At 43.8% G+C, this 14,621-nt stretch overlaps 2 protein-coding genes across 2 annotated transcripts; one reads left to right on the top strand and one right to left on the bottom strand.

Moving 5' to 3' along the window:
• The first annotated feature begins 1,115 nt into the window (after positions 1 to 1,115).
• LOC133903321 (protein NETWORKED 1D-like) lies at positions 1,116 to 10,331 on the top strand. Its single transcript, XM_062344633.1, has 5 exons — positions 1,116 to 1,424; positions 2,166 to 2,431; positions 3,465 to 6,544; positions 6,705 to 8,600; positions 8,922 to 10,331. The coding sequence occupies exons 2-5, from the start codon at positions 2,332 to 2,334 to the stop codon at positions 10,056 to 10,058; spliced, it is 6,213 nt and encodes a 2,070-aa protein (XP_062200617.1). The 5' UTR covers positions 1,116 to 1,424; positions 2,166 to 2,331; the 3' UTR covers positions 10,059 to 10,331.
• A 592-nt stretch (positions 10,332 to 10,923) lies between these two features.
• LOC133903154 (sulfate transporter 3.1-like) lies at positions 10,924 to 14,272 on the bottom strand. Its single transcript, XM_062344495.1, has 10 exons — positions 13,930 to 14,272; positions 13,456 to 13,835; positions 12,991 to 13,056; positions 12,633 to 12,746; positions 12,399 to 12,515; positions 11,874 to 12,287; positions 11,600 to 11,790; positions 11,418 to 11,503; positions 11,190 to 11,266; positions 10,924 to 11,091 (listed from the first exon to the last, which is right to left on the bottom strand). Exons 1-10 carry the CDS (start codon positions 14,270 to 14,272, stop codon positions 10,924 to 10,926), a joined length of 1,956 nt encoding a protein of 651 aa, XP_062200479.1.
• Positions 14,273 to 14,621: the final 349 nt, after the last annotated feature.

Below are 14,621 nucleotides of genomic sequence, written 5' to 3'. Positions count from 1 at the left end.
CATTGCATCACTGCTCCTAAACTCTCTCTTACCGTTTGCCGGTCGGTTACCGAGGTCGAGCGGTAATTAAAAATTCATGATAACCGCTCAAAATTTAAATAAAATTCAGACAAAATTTATTTGATAAAATTTAAAATTTGGGAAAAAATTCATGAAATTGACCTCTCGGTAACCGGTCGAATTGGATCGGTTATCGAGTAATTTTCTCGAATTTTCGTATTGTCGGTAACCATTTGGTTTTCTCGATTTTCAGTGCAGATCAAAAAAAAAACCCAAAAATTATCTCAATCTGGTAAAATCAATAACTAATTTATCTGAGCTTTAAATCAAGTGAAACAAATTTTGTTGGTTTCCTTATAACTTCATCTACATGATAAAAGTATTTATACTCATAAAAAAGTTTAAAATTTTCTGTGAGAAAATGTATTTGTTAAACCAAGTTAAATGCATAGTTTACTCTTTGCTAATCCAAAAATCATAAAACTAATTTTGTTAGTCTTCTTATATAATCCTATATCTTTTAAAAACACATGAACTCATGAATTAGTTATTGTAACATGCATGATTGTGTAAATATGTTGCGACTAGATTAATTTATAACTGACCCATCACATCTCAAAAATTAGTGAAACCACTTTTATTAGTTTATTTATACTATGATTTACGTGGAAAAAATAATAGTAGACATGAAAAAATTAATTACAATATTATTTCTTAATATATTCACATTATGCTTGTGAACTTTGTAAAAATCATAGTAAAATTAATAAAAACTCTAAGCAAAATGAAATCAATTTTAAAGATCCTCTTACTACACAAGAAAAATATGTGTTTGCATGTTAAATTTTTCCTTAACATGAGTTAATAACTGAGCCGCACGTTTCAACTTTTTTCATTTTTTTTAACTTTTTTCCTATAGAATATGATACAAACGATATTATTTTTGAAATTTTTTCACATAAGGTCTTAGAATTGTGTCTAGTTTTTTAAAGATTTTTTTGCATTTTTTTATTTTATCGAATTTTTTAATCCAAATTCAGTTACCGATCTCTGAAACCGTCGGACCGAGGTACCCGATTATCACTCATTTTAATGGTTACCGACGAATTTTTAAACGCTGGAGGCAGCCTCCAAGAACTCTCTCTCCTGCTTGGAGGCTAAAAACGACCATATTGCGACCATATTCCTTCTTGCATCGTCTGCTGGGGCCCGCCTACTGCCTCCTACTGTGCTGAAGCAGCCTTTCTTCTTGGCACCTACGCACTACACATCACACCGCGGCAGAGTCCAGAGAGAGAAAGGGTGACAGGGGCGGAGAGAGAGCAGGATGGGTTGAGAAAGATGGAGGGAGAAAGTGGGCAGCTTGGTGGATCTTGGCATCTCGCTGCCGGCGCGCACTGCCCGCACCTGATAGAGTCCGCCTGGTATGCTTGCTTCCCCTCTCTAGCCTTTGCTCCAAGATTGGATCTTTAATTCCCTTTTCCATGCTGTGATTATTGCCCGTTTATCGCTTTCTTGATCTATGTTTTGTACTCGGGGTGCTTCAAAGATCCGTCTTTCTTGCTACCTTTCGGTGCTTTGCGATTTTGTTTTAGCTGGGAATTAGATTAGCCGAATGATTGGTGTTGACGGGTGGTTGGTCTGTTGGTGGGATATAGAGCAGCTGGTGCGGATCACGTGATTTATATCCCTTCCGATTTTGCTTGTTAGAATGCCTGGGTCGTGAGATTTGCTTGCAAAAGTGGCTCCTTTCTTGTCTTCTGCTGCATCATGGGTGCTCAAGGTTTGTGTGTTGTGCGGAAATTTTGGTTTTGGGGATTTTGGTTGTGAGTTCTGTCGCTTTCCTATTTGGAATCTCATGGGATTGCTTTCCGGTTCTATTGGTTATCGTTCAGTTCGAGAAAATTTTGATTATGCTTGCTGTGCATGCACGATTCGTGTCGTCATCCAATTTCTGAATACAGCGTTATTCTTTCTTGATTTCAAGTTAGTGCAGTGAGAGCTCTTCATATATCTTCCTGCCATTTCAACTAATCGAAGACTTGGTTGCCACCATAGTTATATACTAACTCATAGGCATGGAGTTGTAGAGTTCTGTTGATCATTGTTGTACATCACTTGTTTAGTTGATCTTATTCACGCCGTTTGTGTTTGTAATCGCACAGGTAAAAACAGTGACAAATTGTAAGGAGGGAGATTCCTGAAGTGTGACTGTATGAGCTAATTCCGTTGATCCCACAATCTGAAAAGGGGGGAAGTTGAGAAATTAAGATACTGCATTTTTGCATAGTTCCAAGTGTTGAGGAGCTGAGGTACTCCTATTCGTCACCAATGGCGTCTTTGGTACGTCATGACTCAAGGCAGTACTCATGGTGGTGGGTTAGCCATATCAGCCCCAAGAACTCCAAATGGCTCCAGGAAAATCTTACCGGTGAGCTTTTCACTATCTTCAGCACATGTTTACCAAAAAAAAGTTTTTCCTGATTTACTTGAAATCAAAGCTTACAGCCTGCTGAGCTCATGTTTATGCATTGTTTGTCCTCTATGCCTCTATCTATCATTATATTCTAATCATTGTCCTATTCAGTGCATACCGGCCAAATTAGCAAATCAATGCTATGCACTAATTATTCAGTCTGGAATTACATTTTTGAATTTCAGTGCTCATGTTGTGCATGTAAGCCATTCACCCATATATAGTTTTCCCTCCTCTTTCGACTGTTCTCTCAGTGTTAGTTTTTCTGAAAATTCACATAGCTGGTATTGGAACTTGGAAAGCATACACTATTTTCATAATCCGATTTGAATGTGTAGAAGCATACTATATTTTTAGGCAGCTGAAATTCCGTTGAAGTTAATTTTTGGTAAATTTTGTAAATATAAGCTATACTCCTAGCATATTTGAAGTGCTGCTTGCACATCACTGTTTCAATTTCTCTTGAACTTTTGCTTCATGAACCTGAAATGATGTTCTATGATTTTATGACTTGTATCATCTTCCTCTGTAAGTTAAGGCTAGGTCTTGGACTATTGTTTATATATGTGCACATGAGTTTTCCTTTGAGGTGAAAGCTGAATGAATCCTGAATATGTTAAGAGTCCTTTAGAGGGATTCAATGCCCTTTTCATTTTGGCCAATTGAACTGAAACACATTTCTTTCTCGAAAGAAGAGAATATATGAAACTAATCTAAGATGATAAAATAATATTTTTGCCATGTATACTACTTAGGCGACTCGGTTCCTGTATCAATGTTTTTCGATTGGTTGAAATGCTTTGATGGCTCATGGTTAGTTTTTTGTTTGATGTCTGTATTTGCATTCCTTGTCATTTAGCAGTAACCAACATTGGTCTATGTATATACCTTTAGTCAATTTGAAAATATGGTTGCAAGTTGCAAGAAAAGGAGTGCATCTCTGATTAGTGTGGTCAATGATCTAATTGGATCTTGTTTTGTGCAACAGACACGGACACGAAGGTTAAAGCAATGATTAAACTTATCAATGAAGATGCTGATTCTTTTGCACGGAGAGCGGAGATGTACTACAAGAAACGCCCAGAGCTAATGAAACTGGTAGAGGAGTTCTATCGAGCATACCGTGCACTGGCAGAAAGGTATGATCAGGCCACTGGGGCACTTCGTCAGGCCCACAGAACAATTTCTGAAGCATTTCCGAATCAGATGCCATCAATGTCTGATGAGTCACCCTCTGCTTTGAGCCAAGAAACGGAGCCACGTACTCCAGATACGCCTACTTTCACCCGTGCACCATTTGATTCAGATGATCTGCAGAAAGATGGAGTTGGTGTGTCACCGCAACATTTCACCTCCAAGAGGAATGGTACACACCCTGAGGAAACCAGTGCGTTGTCCAGCCGAAAAGGTCTAAATCTGTTCAATGATTTGTCATTGAGCAGTGAAAATGCTCCCCGTGCTGGTTTTGATGGAAAGGTGCGTAAAGGTCTAACCTTTGAAAGCCCAGAAATTAAAGGGAAAGATGATATTAGCAATGACATGGTAAATTTGCAACAAGAGGTTTCAAAACTATTAGCTGAGAGCCAGAATATGAAACAACAAATATTGTCAGAATCTGAGCGGGCAAACAAAGCTGAAAATGAGATCCAAATCCTTAAGGAAACATTATTGCAACTGAATTCTGATAAAGACACATCTCTTCTGCAATATAATCAGTCCACCGAGCGAGTATCTACTTTGGAGTCTGAGCTCTCTGAGGCACAGGCTGACCTCAAGAAGCTAACTGATGAAATGACTACTGATGTCCAAAAGCTAGTTAATGCTGAAACACTCAATATTGCTATACAGTCTGAGGTTGTGGGTTTGGATCAAAAGATGAAGATGCAGCATCAAGAACTAGAACAAAAGCTTAAGGAATTGGAAAGTTACCGTTTAAGCCTCCAGGAGGAGCATGAAAGGCGTATGCAGGCTGACAATGCTCTACTCTCCAAGGGGAAGGAGCTTGCTCAATCTCGTGAAGAAGTACAGAGGTTGACTATAGAGGTAAAAATGGCAAATGAAAAGTTGCATGAGCTCAAGCAGACTAAGGAGGATCTTGAGAACACTTTTTGTGAGCTGAAGAAGGATGTTGAGTGCCTTACCGAACAAAACCACTCCTCTGAGCTGCTTATACAGGAACTTGGTGATGAAATAAATACGCTGAAGGATTCGAAGAATGAACTTCAAAGTGAAATCCAGAGCCTCAAGAGCATTATATCACAGCTAAACACTGTGAAAAATGCAGCTCTCCTTCAATACCAGCAGGCTGTTGAGCAGGTTTCAATTCTCCAATCTCAACTCTCGAAGCTACAGTCCGAGCTAGAGGAGATTGAACAGAAAGTACAGATGCTGATGCAAGATCTTGAACAAAAGAGAGAAGAAGTGAACAGTGTCCATGCCCAGCTGCGAGATGGATGCCAAAGGCACACACAGACTGAAGCAACTCTTCTCATGACAGAGAGTCTGCATTCCCAGTTGCAGGAAGAAATGAAAACACTGACACAAGATCTTGACCGATCAACAAAGAAGCTGAGTGAGTTGGAAAATAACAAGTTAGATCTGGAGAACACGTTGAAAGAACTGAAGAACTCCAATTTAGATTTGAACTCCGAGAAGGATGCGGCACTTCTTCAACAACAGCGGTCTTTGGAGAAAGTGTCTGATTTGGAGGTAGAACTCTCAAAGATACAATTGGAACTGGAGAAGTCTGAACAGAAAATGCAGCTACTGGAGCTAGAAATTGCACAGAAGAATGAAAGTATTGATAACCTGGAGTTGAGTTTGAAAGATGAAAGTGAGAAGAGGCTGGAAGCTCAAACATCACTTGAGTCAATGGAGAAAGTGTATTGTCAGTCTCAGGAAGACGTGAGTAGGTTGCATCTCGAGATTGAGAAGTTGAATGGCAAGTTGAATGAGTTGGAGAACTTGTCATCTGAATTTAAGAGCAGCATCTTACTTCTAAACACCGAGAAAGAGGCTACCCTTCTTGAGAACCAGCAGTCCTCAGCAAGACTATCTGATCTGGAATCTGAACTCGTGACATTGCAGGCTGAACTGGAGAAGGTTCAAGGGAAAGTACAGATGTTGGAGCAAGAACTCAAGCATAAGAAAGAAGAAGCAGATAACCTCCAAGTTAGCCTACAAGATGAAGTTCAGAAACGGGTTGAAGGTGAAGCATCTCTTCTCTTGATGACAAATCTTCGCTCCGAATCTCAGGAAGAAGTGAACAGGCTGATGCTGGAAATTGAGAAGGTGACTGGTAATTTAAGTGAGGTGGAGAACAGTAAGATGGATCTTGAGAACATCATAACCAAGCATACGGAGGAAATCCATATCCTTTGTGAACAGAATCTTTCTACTGAGCTTATGATAAAGGACCTTCATCGTGAATTGAATGCATTGAAGGAATTGAATATGAAACTTCAGACAGAAATTGGGTTACATGTAGGTGAAAAAGAAGCACTTCAGAGAGATTTTGCTTGTCAAAGGGAAGAGAAAGAAAATCTAGAGGGGATACACCATGCTCTGGTTGATGAGATGGATGCCCTAAGAAACAGCGCAGCAACAAACCAGAAGTTAATTGAGGAACTGCAAATTACAAACTCAAAACTGAAGGAGGTGTGTGCAAAGAATGAGATCGAAAAGTCAATTCTTTCAGAAAAGGTCCAAGAGGTGGAGAAGCTATCTGAAGAATATTCACTCTTGGAGAACTCACTTTCTGATGCAAATGCTGAAATGGATGCATTGAGGGAGAAGATAAAAGCATTAGAGGCTTCAGAAAGCTCTCTGAAAGATGCCGTTTCCTGTCACGTTTCTGAAAAGGCTGTTCTTGCATCAGAGCTAGAGATCCTTGGTAAAAGTTTATCCGATGTTTTAGAGAAGAATTCCACCTTGGCTATCTCATTATCTCATATGAAAACTGAGCTTGAAGAATTGAGAACAAAGCTGAAAGATTCTGAAGATTCCTGCCAGGCTCACCTTGCAAAAAGCTCAGCTCTTTCTGCTGAAAAGAATAATCTGTTCTCTCAGGTAACTGATGTAAACCTACAGACTCAAGTTCCTATTGAAGTAGAAATTAATATTGTTATATTATGAAAGTTTTGATAAATTGTTCTCATCTAATCTAATGTCCTTTCTGTACTTAAATCCTTGTTGTTATCTAATATATTGTGTAACTATTGTCTTTCAGTTGGAGAGCATTGCAGTGGTTATGAAAGCCCTGGAAGGTAAGCATGCCAATCTGGAAGACAAGCACTCTTCTATATCAAGAGAGAAGGATTTTGCATATGATCAAGTAAGGGAACTGCAGGGTCAGTTGAGAATTAAAAATGACGATTACGAAGTTGCTGTAAAGTTGCATCAACTGCAAGTAATCAGCTATGAGAAGCAGATCTCTTCTCTGCGAGAGAAAAACCGTTGTATGGAGGAGATGCTTCAACAGGAACAGCAGAAAAACTTAAGTGCTTCTATTAGTACAGTTATCTTGGAGAACAGTTTGGCTGATGAGATAGACAAGAAGCTTGCCCTTTTCATTGAATGCCAGAAGTATGCTGAGGCAAATCATTCTGCAAAGATGTTAATTTCAGAGATGATGGAGGAAGCCAGATATCACAAAGAGGAGAGAAAAAAAATGCTACTGCATAATGAAAAATTGAAGGAAGGCATTTCACACCAAATGAAGGTTCTGAATATCTACAAAGATTTAGGACCTGCTGATTTAACTCAGGACGAAGTTCTATTGCAGACTATTTCAGATGAAACCATTAACATTCTGAATCTTAAGGAGGAAAGCGAAGATGTAAATAGGCGCATGTACACCGAGCTCTCAGTTCTTTCAACAGTTTTGCTGCAAGTAGGGACGGAGCTCAGAGATCTGCACTCACAGAAGTTTTCCCTTGAGAAAGAAGTGGAAAGTGGAGCAGCAGAATCACTTTCTTTGCAAAATAAAAATCACCAGATTTTGGAACAGAATGAACAGCTAAGGCAAGGATTACAGAAAAGCAGTGGAAGGGAAGAGGTGCTGAAAACTGAAGTACAGGTCCTACAAGAGAAGCTATCTTGCTTGAGAGAGTCCTACCAGACTTCGCAAGATGAAATTTCTGACCTGACTGAGAAAAATGAGTCCTTGTCTAAGGAATACCAGTCCTTTAGTGAGAAGTACAATTCCTTGGAGGATGAGAATGGTACTGTTCTTGCAGAATGCATGATGCTCGAGCACTTGTATTTGTTCTTTAGGGGACATAATAATGAGATAGCCTCTGCATTGGTTTCACTTACTGATGAGATGGCTTTGCTGAGTTTGGTTAAGAGCGATCTTGATCTAAAAATTAATGAGCTGAGCAGAAGATTGATGGTGCTTGAATCAGAAAATGATCTCCTAAACGAGTATTTTGTCTACTTGCTAGAGATTCTCAGGACTCGGTTAGTCTTTTCAGAGTTCGATTTGAACACCAATAATAGTGTCTGCCAGGAGTTGGCCATTGAACTTGAGAGTTGCATGGAACAATTGATGCAGAAGGATGATGAGCTACTGGAAGCAGAAGAGAAGGTTCAGTTATTGCAAGAAAAGAACCGGGAATTATGTGGAGTTGTCGGGTCTCTTCAGGTTGCAATTGAAGGTGCTAATGTGGTGAAAGGAGAACTGGAGAAGAAAATCACAACACTGACTGAGCAGTGTACTACCAAGGATGATGAAATTCTTTTTCTTCACCGAGACAATGAGACACTGCAAGTAGAGGTTGAACAATATGAAAGGGAGCTTGTTGTTCTGATGGGTGATGCAATTACCTCTTCAGTGAATGCTGTGGTCTATGAAGAAAAAGCACTCAAGCTTATGATGGAAGGTGAAGCTACAGAGATTAGCGCAACAGCCCTAAAGGAGTTGCTAATGAAGGAGATCTATTCACGAGATGCTCACATTGAGGAGCTGCAGAAAAAGTTGACTGGCATACAGGAAGAACATTCAGAACTAAGGGCTGAGTTGAGCAGACATTTAGTACTCATAGAATCGTTGTCACATCATGTCAGTGTGCTGGAAGAAGACACTCTTTCACTGTCAAAACCGTATAGTACAGAAGGCAAAGAGGTAAGCTTCTTCATCCGTCCAGGCATCCTTTTCAGTTTTTTCCCCATGTAGTTAAAACAATATGATTCTTTCAGTGAAGAAAAATTTAACCATAACTTGTATGATTACTATTGTAATACTCGATGGTAATGTTAAGTTTTTGCTACTGCTCTTCCTCTTAGGCTCCTAGCATCTCTTGTTATTAGCTGGATTTTTGTACTATGGTTCATGGCTTCATGCACCACATGGATGTGACACTTAATCATGCACTTCCATTCATAATACATTCGAGGAACTATTGGTCCATTCACCTTTTCTGCAACTGATCTTCTATTGTTACAGGAAACTGCACAGGTACCTCATATGCAAGAGTGCAACCATGGGCCAGAATCTCACTGCTTTCCAGAAGGAACTCCAGAGTTACAAGGGTTAATTGCAAGAATAGAAGCACTTCAAGTGGTTGTATTAAATGCCAAAGATCATCAAAATCAGGAGTTGACCGAGTCTGCAGTTAAGCTGGCAGCAGCAAATACAGAAATTGAAGACCTTAAAGCAAGAGGTGGCTCACGCATGGAGGCAAAGGAAATATATTCTGACAATGAGAAACAAAAAGATGTCAAGCGCTCCAAAGGGAAGCAGGTCCAGATGGTGAAGGATATTGAACTTGACCAAATATCTACTTGTCCACCATATGGCACTGGAACTACCCTCTATCCCCTTGGCAGCGGAGCAACTGCTGAGCTGGATGATGACATGCTTCAGCTGTGGGAGGCTGCAGAGAGGAATTGCAAGAATCAAACAGCCAAGTCCTCGTCATCTGAAAATGACATCCAAGCGGTTGAGGAGGTGAAGAGTGAGTACCCTTCCTCTGAGTTAGTAAGGGGAAGAGACCTCGGACTCAATAAACTAGAGATATCAAAGGGACCTGTGGAACCTCACGAAATGTGGAGCAAGAATGTACTTGAGAGGCTCACTTCTGATGCTCAGAGGCTGTTGAGCATCCAATCGAGCATTGAGGAATTGAAGCGGAAAATGGAGGGCCCGTCAAAGGGCAAATCCCCTATGAATTCTGAGTACAGCAGTGTGAGCGCTCAGCTGCATGAGACCAAAGGATATGTCTTGGAACAGATCAATTTCAACAACAAATTGGCTAGGAAGGCTGAGAATTATCCTGCGTTATCAGATAATATGAATGCTGAGCGCGAAGGGTACTCCAGCAGGAGGAAAATCTCCGAGCAGGTGCAGAAAGGATCAGAAAATGTGGCACGATTGGAACTGGAACTTCAGAAGATACAGTATGTCTTGCTCAAGCTTGAGGAAGAGCACGAGTACAGAAGGCTCAAAGTCTCCGATAGGCGCACTAGTGTGCTTTTGAGGGATTATTTGTATGGAAGGAAGGACCGTGGTGGTGGGCAGAAGAAAAAGAAGACGGTACCATTCTGCGGTTGTGTGCGTCCTAAATCAAGAACTGAGCCCTAACTGTTTTGTTCTTGCGGCAGAAGAAATAAAGAGGAAATGAGATGCCAGGTCCAAGAGGCTGGCAAAGTATCACTGCTTTGAAAGAGCAAGTGATATCCTTAGGATCCAATTTGTAATTGCGTTAGGATTCAGAACAAGCTTATATATTAATTTTTTTGGCTTCCTGTCCAAGTGAGGCCATCTTTTAGGTATCAATGTGATATATCAAGGCATTTTTATTTCCTCCTATAATATACTTCATTTGGATGGCTTATACAATGCATTTTGCTTCTAGCTAGGCTCAGGTAGTTTCATATCATGTAGCTGTTAGTCCTACTAGCAATGCCAGCACTGGTCCTGTTGTCCTCTGTTCCTAAGAGGCGAAAGCAAATAGTGTGTTTCTTTTAATCTCCTGGGATATGAAAAGACATCGGATGGTTATTTGTTAGAAAAAGGTTTCCGGATGATTATTTGTTAAAAAAGTTTCGAGCACAGCTCTTTCTACCCATCAAGAATGTTAAAGTGTATGTTTAGTTGTTCATGAACAACTTTTTAGGTATTGCTATATACGTGTCTATCAGTATGTAATGGTAAACAGCTGTTGATGTTATAGCTTGTGCTGCAATTTGATGTCTAATATCTGAAATTCTGGAGAAGGTTGCTCTGTGCAAATGAACATTGGAAATATAGAAAGTTCATCCTTTCACATGTGCAATCAGTAACAATTTCAGATTAGCAGCTAAAACTTCTCTGAAGTTCCAAGCAGAACTGATAAAGTAGGTTTAACTTTTACTCTACCAAAAAGAGGTCTTTGCCATCTTCTGGCAGTACAGTTAGTGATCAGAAGTCAGAATGTCAATGTCAAATGCACTACGCTGGCAGAGCTTCATACCATCTCGTCAGGAGATGCAGCAATTCTAATCTTGCGGTTGCTCTGCGCGTAGTCGCACGCCTCGCCAACCGTCAGGAAGATCCACTCGTTGCCGATGAGCTGGAGCACCTCCGATTTGTCCAGCTTCCTCATGATCTCGCTCCCCGGGTTCGCGAGTGCAATCTGCAGACATCAGCAGCAAAAGGCAGTCAGATGAGCAAACCCTGAAACAGGAAATGAAGTCCTCAGCAAAGGGTGCTGCTGACACAGCTCCTCCTTACCTGAATGCTCCTCTTGTCAAGGTTCCTCTTGAGATCCTCCACCATCTTTGTCCCGCTCGAGTCGATACTCGCAACGGCTGCGGAGAAGACATTGGAAGATCAATCTTCATGTTGCAGTTCCCAGTACAGACTATTACTACCTTCTGGTTCAGTGTTTCAGGCATATGTGTAGCATGACTGCACATAAAAGACTATAAACTGTTTCAGATTCAGTGTGCAACAACTTACCACCCATGTCCAGGACTATACACTGCAAGGTCTCCTCTCCATTGGCCTCGATTCGGTCCTCCTCATCCTCAATCCACCGCGAGATCCTGAATAAAAGAACAGAGGCCTCTGCAGAGTTCAGGCCAACACGTTGTCGGATATTGTACAGTATACTGCACCGTTGTGCCACTGCTGTCGCTCACCTCTCTTGCAGGTAGCTCGCATTGGCAAAGTAGATAGGCGAGTCGATGCGCAGCATGAGCACTCCTGGAACGCCCTTGGCCATGGTGTACTGGTCCATCCTCCGGTAGACCGTCGAGTCCGGCATCTTCCCGAGGGCCGTCGTCCTCGGCCGTGCGATGAACAGCAGGATCCGGAGAACCAATACCCCAACCTGCAGCCAGAATTCAGGCATTTTGTCACCAGCTAGGCAACTAATGTTCAGAACAAGCTAAGGTGAGTGAGCCTGGCACGTACCGCGACGATGAGCCCGATGTCGATGCTGCCGAAGACGACGCCGAGGAAGGTGCCAAGGCAGACGCAGAAGTCGACCTTGTCCACCCGCCAGAGGCGCGTCGCGGCGCTGAGCTGGACGATGCCAGCCATGGCGGAGGCGATGATGGCCGAGAGCGCCACCTGCGGTGTGTGCCGGAAGAGCGGCGTCAGGAAGAGGAGCGTGAGCATCACCGCCACGGCCATCACGGCGTTGGACGCGGCCGTCCGGCACCCGGCGTCGCGGTTGACCGCCGACCGCGATAAGGGGCTCGCCGTGAGGTAGCAGGAGGTGCAGGACCCGGCCATGTTCATCAACCCGAACGCGATCATCTCCTTGTTCCCGTCGACGTGGTAGCCCTTGGACATGGCAAAGCTCCTCGCCACCGCAGTCCCTTCCTGCGTACACGAGCACGATTACTACTTCTATTCACTTCACCAACAAATTCTTTCGACTTAGCTACCATCACTTATCGTGCAACGACATGGCAGGGAATCAATTAGGCTTACGGCGAGGGCGATGATGCCGATGAGGATTCCGGTCTTGGCGGTGAGCCACGTGTGTGGCGACGAGAGCAGAAGACTCTTCACGGACAACGGATTGATGCCCTTCTTGACGTAGCCGATCTAAGCACAATCGAAAATTGGCAAGTTTGATCATCACTTTCATATATTACTAGTGCTACATGTTATGTGCTTCTTAATGAGTTGAGTTCATGGTGTTCGTTCGCTAATCATGCTCACCGTTTGAATGCCGTGCTTCTCACCGTCGATGAGGAAGGCCAGAACGGTCGAGAGGATGACTGACACCAATGGCGCCGCGGCCGATACCCAAAAGTATTTGGGATGCTTCTTGCTCTGTCAAAAGGAAGATCAGACAATGGACATTATGATTTTCTATCTTTTAATCTTTTTGTTTCAATCCGCAAGAAATTGAATGACTGCCCGATTTGCAGTTTAGCTTTGATTGGAGAATCCAAATTCAGGCTGATTACCGACAAGAGTTTTCAGTCTTGAATTCTGCTAGAAGTGAATTGTTCGCTTCTACTACATATTGTGCAAAAGTTTGTACTCATTGGTGAAGAAGGAGGGGGGTACTCACGATGGAGCGCGTGATTTGCAGGAAGAGGAGGAGGCAACATCCAAGAACAAGGGGTTGCCATTGCCACTGCAACACAAAAAGAGAGTCAGGCACGCATCGATGGTCACAACAAATTCTCCAAGAACTCTACGTCTCGACGAGGCAAATGCGTACTGCATGGCAAGGATCGAACCAAACAAGTGAAAAAAATAATTTAACATCGGAAATTGGGGAAATCAGTCCCGTGCCACTGTCACTGTGCGTGTCATTGGTGATGCCGGGAGAGTAGTTAGTACAGGGATTAAAATTTCACCGAAGTTTGGTCGAAATTTTGTGAATTTTAGAAAGAAAAAAATATTGAATTTTAAATTTTTTTCACTGACACGTGAAACCCACAGAGTAGAGGACGAAAAATAACCAAAATTTTATGAGTGACAAAAAAATTATAAAATAAAATTGAAATCCCTGAGTAGTAGGGAGGCTGACCTGGCTAAACTGCGAGAAGACGGAGCGCATGACGTTGGGGAGGTCGGTGGCGGTGGTGAAGTGCCGGAGGCCGAGGAACCCCCGGAGCTGCTGCAGGCACACTATCGTCGCCGCCCCGCCCATGAACCCGACGATCGTCGCGTGCGACAGGAAGTCCACCAGGAAGCCCAGCCGGAGGACGCCCAGCGCGGCCTGGAAGACGCCGGCGAAGAACGTGGCCGTGAAGGCGAGGCGCGCGTACAGCGCCGGCTCCTCCGCCGGCGACGCTACCTCCCCCAGCATCGACGCAATGAGCAGCGAGCCCACGGCCGTCGTCCCCACCGCCAGGTGCTGTGAGCTCCCCATCACCGGGTACACCAGCGCCGGCACGAAGCTCGAGTCTGCACGTAAGTGTGCGTGGTATATATGGTCACACACAGTTATATAATGCCGCACGTACGTGCAACGACGAATACGCTATATATATGTACTTACATAGGCCGACGACGGGGTCGAGGCCGGCGAGCCTGGCGTAGCTGATGCCCTGCGGGACGGCGAGGCTGGCGACGGTGACGCCGGCGACGAGGTCCGACCGGAGCGAGCCGAGCGAGTACGACGGCAGCCACTCGAGGCACGGGAACAAGTACCGGAGCACGGCCAACGCGCGGCCGCGCCCGCCGGCCTCGCGCGCCACGGCGCGGAACGGGTCGTCCGGGAACAGCGTCTCCTTGAGGCAGGCCCCGACCGTGCTGAGGAGCGGCCGCGTCGGGGGCACCGGAACGCGCGCCGGACGCTGGCCGTCCGCCGCCGCCGGCACGTCGGCGACCTGTTGCTCCATCATGATCGAGTCTTGCTACGCGCTAGCGATCGAAACCTGCTGCCCTGTACAAGCAAGATTGAACGTCGTCGACAAGGTCACTTGAATTGCCAACACGAACTGCTTTGATTTGCTGGTGGTACCATGTATATAAATAGCAAGTCGCTCCGACCGGACTCCGGCAACGAACGGAGCACCGGTGTCTTTTCAGAGGTATACGAGTTCGACTCGGACATGATGCCGTACGTGCGTGCATGCATGCATGCATGGGGGGCGTGTGGCGCTGAGCGTGGGGCCCACTCGCCTGACGCCACGGTACGTGCTGGGTGCGTTGGACACGTGCGAGGTGGTCACGTACGTGTACCAACTG

This window comes from Phragmites australis, chromosome 21, assembly GCF_958298935.1.
Source record: "Phragmites australis chromosome 21, lpPhrAust1.1, whole genome shotgun sequence".
Taxonomy (NCBI): domain Eukaryota; kingdom Viridiplantae; phylum Streptophyta; class Magnoliopsida; order Poales; family Poaceae; genus Phragmites; species Phragmites australis.
The sequence above is the reverse complement of the archived record's forward strand: the minus strand, read 5'-3'. Positions and strand labels throughout refer to the sequence as shown.

Coding starts and splice junctions, on each gene's coding strand:
- LOC133903321 (XM_062344633.1), top strand. CDS start 2,332: ATGGCGTCTTTGGTACGTCATGACTCAAGGCAGTACTCATGGTGGTGG. Junction 2,432..3,464: donor GCTCCAGGAAAATCTTACCG/GTGAGCTTTTCA, acceptor TTTGTGCAACAG/ACACGGACACGAAGGTTAAA. Junction 6,545..6,704: donor AGAATAATCTGTTCTCTCAG/GTAACTGATGTA, acceptor ATTGTCTTTCAG/TTGGAGAGCATTGCAGTGGT.
- LOC133903154 (XM_062344495.1), bottom strand. CDS start 14,272: ATGGAGCAACAGGTCGCCGACGTGCCGGCGGCGGCGGACGGCCAGCGT. Junction 13,057..13,455: donor TCTTCTCGCAGTTTAGCCAG/GTCAGCCTCCCT, acceptor TTTGTGTTGCAG/TGGCAATGGCAACCCCTTGT. Junction 11,791..11,873: donor ACATCGGGCTCATCGTCGCG/GTACGTGCCAGG, acceptor TTCTGGCTGCAG/GTTGGGGTATTGGTTCTCCG.